At 42.2% G+C, this 9,124-nt stretch overlaps 1 protein-coding gene across 1 annotated transcript in view; it reads right to left on the bottom strand.

Moving 5' to 3' along the window:
* Window positions 1-221: 221 nt before the first annotated feature.
* Window positions 222-9,124, bottom strand: part of LOC138663313 (oocyte zinc finger protein XlCOF6-like) — a 45,808-nt gene continuing 36,905 nt past the window's right edge. The window contains exon 6 of the mRNA XM_069749487.1: window positions 222-2,541. Coding sequence (XP_069605588.1) covers window positions 1,013-2,541 — 1,529 coding nt within the window. The 3' untranslated portion in view covers window positions 222-1,012. The remainder of the gene's footprint in view (window positions 2,542-9,124) is intronic.

The raw sequence follows: 9,124 nt of genomic DNA, 5'->3' as shown, positions 1-9,124 counted from the left end.
CTTCACATACTTTCTATTCTTGACTGACCGCCACTAGAGTGGCTTATAAACTTACAAAGTATATAATTTGAAGTCTAGGATCTGCCTTTATGTGGCTAGTTTTCTGAATGTTTCGGATAACATCATATATAATTTTAGTTTTTTTTTTGTCTAGTCTGGCTTGAATATAGGTCAAAATTAAATAAAGTCTCCTGATGAGTCGCCTTTGGTGAGGACGATGAAACTAGTAGAAATGAGAGGCTTGGAGAGTGAGTGTGTATAAGTCACCTCACTTTATATACTGAAATGTGGTATAAGGAGGCTGGTGGCTGCGTAGCAGATGGGAGGTATGTGTCACAGAGATGGCTGATCTCTGTGATGTAACCCAGAGTATTTTTTTTAGTGCACGTAAGCACTAGGAGGATTGTTTGATGCACCTGGGTCCGGGTTGGGGGTATCTATGAGAGATAGGTGGATCTGGCTACCCACATACCTCACCTCTGGGTGTAGTTACTGCCTACATAATGGAGGCTGTTTGGCACATGATCTGTGTGTTGGAAGGGAGAAGGCCTCCTGTGTGTGTGTGGCTCCAGCCCAAGCCTAAGTATTTTTCATTACCCCAGCCTGTGTGCCCACAGGCCTGTTGGAGCAGAGCCCTGCTAAGGACACTTTGTGTTTTGTTTTGCCTGATCTCAATGCTGTTTACTTTCTGTTTTTGCTTCTGGGATAATGAAGCAATAAACCCACATGAACTTTTAAAGGAACGTGCCTCCTGTTTTCCTCCTGTCAAACCTGAGTGAGTACCCCTACAGTGGGGTACATGTTTTATCTATTAATCACCTTCTGACTAACCTTCAGGGGGTGAATTATGGGTATAGTTTTAAATTTGGAATTAATAAAGAGACAACCCCTTTAAGAGGATCCAATTTTGGTTAAAATGATTCCAACATTCTGAACATAAAAAAGGCTTCTCCCCTATGTGACGTCTGTGATGTTTATTAACAGTTGATTTCCAAGTAAAATATTTCCCACATTAAGAAAATGAAAAAGGCTTTTCCTCGGTGTGACTGCTCTGATGTCTAACAAGATGAGCTTTCCGGTTAAAACATTTCCCACATTCTGAACAGGAAAAAGGCTTCTGCCCTGTGTGAGTTCTCTGATGGCGATCAAGATTTATTTTCCATTTAAAACATTTTTCACATTCTGAACATGAAAAAGGCTTCTCCCCTGTGTGGATTCTCTGGTGCTTAACACAATCTGATTTATTGTTAAAACATTTCCCACATTCTGAACAGGAAAAAGGCTTCTCCCCTGTGTGAGTTCTCAGATGGCGCTCAAGATTTATTTTCCATTTAAAACATTTCCCACATTCTGAACATGAAAAAGGCTTCTCCCCTGTGTGGATTCTCTGATGGTGATCAAGATTTATTTTCCATTTAAAACATTTCCCACATTTTGAACAGGAAAAAGGCTTTTCCCCTGTGTGAGCTCTCTGGTGTCTATCAAGAACCGATTTCTGGTTAAAACATTTCCCACATTCCAAACAGGAAAAAGGCTTCTCCCCTGTGTGAGTTCTCTGATGGCGATGAAGATTTATTTTCCATTTAAAACATTTCCCACATTCTGAACATGAAAAAGGCTTCTCCCCTGTGTGGATTCTCTGGTGCTTAACACAATATGATTTAGTGTTAAAACATTTCCCACATTCTGAACAGGAAAAAGGCTTATCCCCTGTGTGAGTTCTCTGATGGCGATCAAGACTTATTTTCCTTTCAAAACATATCCCACATTCTGAACATGAAAAAGGCTTCTCCCCTGTGTGGATTCTCTGGTGCTTAACACAATCTGATTTATTGTTAAAACATTTCCCACATTCTGAACAGGAAAAAGGCTTCTCCCCTGTGTGAGTTCTTTGATGGCGATCAAGATTTATTTTCCATTTAAAACATTTCCCACATTTTGAACAGGAAAAAGGCTTCTCCCCTGTGTGAGCTCTCTGGTGTCTATCAAGAACCGATTTCTGGTTAAAACATTTCCCACATTCCGAACAGGAAAAAGGCTTCTCTCCTGTGTGAGTTCTCTGGTGGGTAACAAAATGTGATTTATGTGCAAAATATTTCCCACATTCTGAACAGGAAAAAGGCTTCTCCCCTGTGTGAGTTCTCTGATGTTTGATAAGATTTGATTTATCTGTAAAACGTTTCCCACATTCTGAACATGAAAAAGGTTTAACTCCTGTGTGAATTCTCTGGTGAGTAACTAAATGTGATTTGCAATTAAAATATTTTCCACATTCTGAACATGAAAATGACTTCTTTGCTTTAGGAGCAGTTTGTTTTTTATTGTCTCTTTTGTGACTTTGATTTTCCTTAGTAGTTGGTAATGAATCAGAAGATGGGACCTGTTTCATAGGATCAGCTGACATATCTGTGCTGTGAGGGGATGATGGTGTATCTGGAGGAATAGCATTCATTTCAGAAGTATCTTGTAGGATCTCAAGATCATCTGATTTAAAAATTGAAGATGTTAGCTGTCCCTCTGATCTCCTGGTATAGTCATCTGCTAAGAAAAAACAATTATTATTTTTAATAAAATATCTTTAAGGCTCCCGTCACACTATCAGTATTTGGTCAGTATTTTACATCAGTATTTGTAAGCCAAAACCAGGAGTGGGTGATAAATGCAGAAGTGGTGCATATGTTTCTATTATACTTTTCCTCTAATTGTTCCACTCCTGGTTTTGGCTTACAAATACTGATGTAAAATACTGACCAAATACTGCTAGTGTGACGGCAGGCTGAGTTTTATATTTTTGAACATTTCTACTTAAACTGTCCATACAAATGGCAAGCCATGTAAAAAAAACAAGTCCCCACTCAGGTCATCATCTGTCAATGGAAAAAAAGATGTTCCCACACTATTAGGCCGGCGTCACACTAGCAGTATTTGGTCAGTATTTTACATCAGTATTTGTAAGCCAAAACCAGGAGTGGAACAAATAGAGGAAAAGTATAATAGAAACATATGTACAACTTCTGCATTATCACCCACTCCTGGTATTGGCTTACAAATACTGATGTAAAATACTGACCAAATACTGCTAGTGTGACGGCAGCCTTAGTGTCTCAAAGGCTGTTGAAAAGCAAAGGGGTTTCTATAAACCAATCCAGCAAAATCCTCTCTCACTTCTGAGTCTTGCAGTGTGCTCAAACAACATTTAGGATCCCTGTGTTTAGCAATATTATAGTGAGAAGAATCCACTTAATTTACGGTCTGTGTCTCCTGGAGCAAAATCTGGGCACTATGTGTTGGGTAATAAAATAGCAAATGTGTAATTTTCACTCTCCGACATCCACTGCGTGTTAATTTCTGGAAAGTGGCTGTGGAGTCAAAATATTCACTCCTCCTATAGATTATAACTAGTGATGGGCGAGCACTAAAATGCTTGGGAGCTCGTTGCTCGGGTCAAGCAAATTTGAATACTCGGGTACTCGACCCGAGCAACCAGCCCAATGTGAGTCTATGGGAAACTCGAGTATGTTTACCGCGATTTACCCGGGGGTCCTTTTAAAATCTAAAAGCGTATGAAAATGATCGAAACACTGCAGAAATGACACGGGAACATCATGGGGATCATGCCATTTTTACAAGTGCACCAAAAAACATACAAAAACGAAACCAAAGTGGATTTTGTTGGGAAATAGGCTAAGGTACATCCTTTCTAGGGTAATGACTTGTATAAAAGGGAAAATATTTAACCCCAGATCAAAATGTTCATCCACCAATTGGGCTATGTTCACAAGCAGCGTTTTTGATGCTTTTTTCAACTTTAACATTGCTTCCAACCAAAACAAATGCATTCACTGGGAAAATGTCATTGTAACATTTAATAACCCTTGCTGGCCATGTGGTGTGTGACACATAAGGAGACACATCTTTTTTTATTTATGAAGGAGGGACTCAAAGTCACAAAGCCTATTTTTAGAGGGGCATCAGGTGGCATTAATATTCTTAAATGGTCTCCTATACTGTTACTGCCTATGAAGTGAGTGGCTGGGCTGCCAAAAATGATGACGCACCACAATACCCCTTTCACGAGAGGTACAGGAGGTCTTCCTGAAAAAATGTTGCATTGAATGCAAGGCCTGCCCTGCTGTCAAGTCATATGCATCCCAAGAATCCTTTGAACCCAGGTACTGGATGGCCACAGGAAAACCCACTTCACATTCTTCAGTTGGTCCTGCCATACTGTTTCCTTATGCATTGAATGCAAGGGCCGCCTTGACCAAAACTTGTACGCACTTCAATCCCCCCTTGGAAGAAACATGGAGGGCCTCTTAAAAAAAAGTGTCCCATTACAAAGGAGCGGGTCTCCTAGACTCGTAATGCCCATACACTAAGTGCATGGGCTGACAAACATTTCCCTATGGGGGGTACATTTAAAAAAAATATTTTATGGGGATCATAGACACCCTTGCCCAAAAAATGACTGGCTGTAGCAACATAGAACATGTTTACCCTGTTGTTCTAGTGGCAGTGAATGATGAGATGTGGAGGAAGGCCTCATTAAAAGGAGCGGGTCTCCTAGACTTGTAATGCCCATACACTAAAGGTACCGTCACACTTAGCGACGCTGCAGCGATACCGACAACGATCCGGATCGCTGCAGCGTCACTGTTTGGTCGCTGGAGAGCTGTCACACAGACAGCTCTCCAGCGACCAACGATCCCGAGGTCCCCGGTAACCAGGGTAAACATCGGGTAACTAAGCGCAGGGCCGCACTGGTTCCTGCACTGACTGCTGGCCGTAAAGTGAAAGTGAAAGCACAGCACAGCAGTGAGTCACACAGCGGTGACTCACCGCTGTGGCTGTGCTCTGCTTTCACTTTACGGCCAGCAGTCAGTGCAGGAACCAGACGGCAAGGGACAGACAGCTGAATGTAAGTATGTACTGTTTGTTTTTTTACGCTGGTAACCAGGGTAAACATCGGGTTACTAAGCGCGGCCCTGCGCTTAGTTACCCGATGTTTACCCTGGTTACCAGTGAAGACATCGCTGAATCGGTGTCACACACGCCGATTCAGCGATGTCTGCGGGGAGTCCAGCGACGAAATAAAGTTCTGGACTTTCTTCCCCGACCAGCGACAGCACAGCAGGGGCCTGATCGCTGCTGCCTGTCACACTGGACGATATCGCTAGCGAGGACGCTGCAACGTCACGGATCGCTAGCGATATCGTCTAGTGTGACGGTACCTTAAGTGCATGGGCTGCAAACATTTTCCCCTGGGGGGTACATTTTTTTGTTTCAAATTAGTAACAGGCATCATAAAAACACTATTGCACAAACATTTAGTGACTCTTGCATCACAGAATACGTTCACCCTGGTGTTCTATTGGTTGTGGAAGATGAGGATTAGGCCGGGGTCAGACCTAACGTATAAAAATAAGGTCTGTTTTTTACGCAGAAATGTTTCCTGAACAGTGAACCGCATGTCATCCGTTGGCAAGGTGTGGCTGCGTATTTTGCGCATGTATTTCTCCGTATGTCATCCGTATAGCGTTTTTTTCTCGGAACCTTCCAAAATAGACATTTAACGGCTTTGAGGCTTGAAATTATTTAAATCATCATCAGCAACCCTATTTATTGCCTCTACAACAGGTGGCAGCCTCCAATCTGACCATTTTGTTTCTGTGCTTGTGTTGGTGGTTTGTTGGTAACATGTCAGACCTACTTCATTTCACCCCAACTGAGAGTGTCTTATACAACTGGGTTTTGTCACGCCGCTTTAGCCAGCCATACCTAGTGAGAGTGGATCTGTGGAGGAGGAAACAAATGTGGGTCCATCCACTTTTGAGGCAACGCCTCACTAAAGGCCATTTCCACCGTTTATATGCATCTCTGCGGACACATCCCGACAAGTTTTTCCAATATTGTCACATGAGTCTTGCCACCTTTGATATTTTGTTGGAGACAGTGCGCCCTGGGATATCCTTTCAGGACAACAGGATGTGGAAATGTATATCTGCAGAGGAGCGTCTTCTCCTTACTTTACGGTATGTATTCCTTCTCCTCACATACTCTATCTTGATGATGTGTCGCTAATAAATGTGTTATTTAGTTATGCTTAGCAGCTGATGTAAATATATTATTAATATATGTAAAAACTACTAAATTAGTAGTAAGAATATGTTGTTAATGTTAAATTCACATAGCCAGTGTTAATTTAACCTTGTAATTTTTTATTTTTGACTGATTTCAGCTTCCTGACAACAGGCCTTTCGTATGCTGCCCTACATCTTGAATTTTTGATTGGGAGGTCTACCATCTCCGGCATAGACTTGTCTACCTGTGCGGAAATCTGGTCCAAACTTCATCAACTGGTCATGCCTGTGCCCAAGATGGAAGACTGGATGCGGATCGCCTATGGGTTTCAGGAGCATTGTATTGGAGCCCCTGATGGCAAACACATCCATGTGCGTAAGCTGCCGAACTGAGGGTCGCAATTCGATAATTATAAACAATATTTTTCGGTAGTGTTGTTGGCTGTGGTTGACAGTCACTACAGGTTTATAATTGTAGATATTTGGGCCTATGGGAGAACTGGAGACTCTAGAGTCTTCAATTCTTCCATTATGGGTCGGAGACTGCGCAATAACCAGTTGGACCTACCACCACTACGTCAACTTCCAGGCTCCAATCAAGAATCTGTGCCATATATCCTTGTGGCAGATGAGGCCTTCCAGTAAACCAGGCATGTAATGAGGCCATATTCCCGTCGAAACCTGGACCACCAGCGTAGGATATTTAACTTGCTTCTATCACTCGCATGGCGACTAGTAGAGTGCGCCTTTGGCATTCTTTGTGCCAAATGGCGGGTCCTCCAGTCAGCCATTCAGCTGAGTGAAGGCAACATAAATGAGGTAATCAAAGCTTGTGTGGGCCTACATAATTTCACCCGACTTCATGAATGCTCCTCATCTGAAGGTGTGTTGGGCAATGTGGGTAGGACTACACCACATGTCATCCCTCAGCGTCGTCCACTTTCAGGACTGAAAGTCCGTGATATCTTTACTAATTTTTTTGTTACACCTCAGGGTGCTACTCCCTGGCAAGAGCATGCTGTCTCTATAAGTTAAAAAATTTTGTCTATATAAATATCATGTTTTCATTTTAGTTACTGTGTGTATTGATTTTATATATTTAAGAGATTTTTTTAATATAATTTGGTATGTTGTATTGCCCGTATATACTCGAGTATAAGCCGACCCGTGTATAAGCCGACCCCCCTAATTTTGCCACAAAAAACTGGGAAAACTTATTGATTCGAGTATAAATTTAACACCTATGATATATCCTTATGTGGTTAGCCAAATATTAAATAAACACCTAGAGACAAAGGCACCACACATTAATGATATAAAAGATCACTTTATTAATAGAAAAAAGGACCACAACATGGTCATTAAAAAGCCAAAACAGGCAAAAAGTGAAATATAATAAATATATTTATTTTGTGAGCAGTGACTATAGCACTGCCTAGGAGTAATTATAACAATGTCATATTTGCCCTATCGCTATATATAACATGCCTGTTATGTAATGTGAGTTATATTGTCACACTAAGTGCGCATATACATTGGTCTGCAGTTACTACCAGGTTTTTGTCTACCTTTGTTCTGTGTTTGTTATGTCTCACTTTTTGCCTGTTTTGGCTTTTTAATGACCATGTTGTGGTCCTTTTTTCTATTAATAAAGTGATCTTTTATATCATTAATGTGTGGTGCCTTTGTCTCTAGGTGTTTATTGATTCGAGTATAAGCCTAGGGTGGGAAATGCAGCAGCTACCGGTGAATTTCAAAAATAAAAATAGATGCTCCATACCATTCATTATTGCCCCATAGATGCTCCATATAAAGCTGTGCCCCATATAATGTTCTGCACCGTTCATTATGGCCCCATAAATGCTCCATATAAAACTGTGCCATATAGAATGCTCTGCACCGTTCATTATGGCCCCATAGATGCTCCATATAAAACTGTGCCATATAGAATGCTCTGCACCGTTCATTATGGCCCCATAGATGCTCCATAAAGAACTGTGCCATATATAATGCTCTGCACCGTTCATTATGGCCCCATAGATGCTCCATATAAAGCTGTGCCATATATAATCCTCTGCACCGTTCATTAAGGCCCCATAGATGCTCCATATAAAGCTGTGCCATATAGAATGCTCTGCACCGTTCATTATGGCCCCATAGATGCTCCACATAAAGCTGTGCCCCATATAGAATGCTCTGCACCATTGATTATGGCCCCATAGATGCTCCATAGAAAGCTGTCCAATATATAATGCTGCTGCTGCAATAAAAAAAAAATCACATACTCACCTCTCTTGCTCAGGACGCCGGAGCTTTCAATATTTACCTGCTCCTCGTGCGGCTCCATCTTCAGCAGTGACGCTCAGCAGAGGGAGCGCACTGACTACATCACCGCGCCCTCTAACCTGAACGTCACTGCCAGAAAACGCTGGAGACGGAGCCGCACCGGAGCGAGGAGCAGGTAGATATCACGCAGCACTCCCCGTATACTTACCTGCTCCGGCGCGGTCCCTGCAGTCCCTGCTTCTCCCGGCGCTGCATCTTCTTCCTGTATTGAGCGGTCACAGTTACCGCTCATTTTCAGTCATGAATATGCAGCTCCACCTCTATGGGAGGTGGAGCTGCATATTCATGACTGTAATGAGCGGTACCATGTGACCGCTCAATACAGGAAGAAGATGCAGCGACGGGAGAAGCAGGGACTGCAGGGACTGCGCCGGAGCAGGTAAGTATAACTAGATAGCCCCCGCTCCCCTGCCGACCCCTGGGTATGACTCGAGTATAAGCCAAGAGGGGGACTTTCAGCCCCAAAAAATGGGCAGAAAATCTCAGCTTATACTCGAGTATATACGGTAATTATTGTAAGAAGATTCATAAATTGGCTTTTAAAACTTTTCTTTATAATGCCAAAAAAAACTTTTTTAGTAAGCCAAACCATATTTAAGTCATATGGCTTTTGTGGCCATAGAAATTTGGCCGTAGACATTTGTAACACGTACTTAAACATTACAAGTAGTGATGAGCGAGTATACTCGTAACTCGAG

Source organism: Ranitomeya imitator, chromosome 2 (genome assembly GCF_032444005.1).
Source record: "Ranitomeya imitator isolate aRanImi1 chromosome 2, aRanImi1.pri, whole genome shotgun sequence".
NCBI classification, from domain to species: Eukaryota; Metazoa; Chordata; class Amphibia; order Anura; family Dendrobatidae; genus Ranitomeya; species Ranitomeya imitator.
The sequence above is the reverse complement of the archived record's forward strand: the minus strand, read 5'-3'. Positions and strand labels throughout refer to the sequence as shown.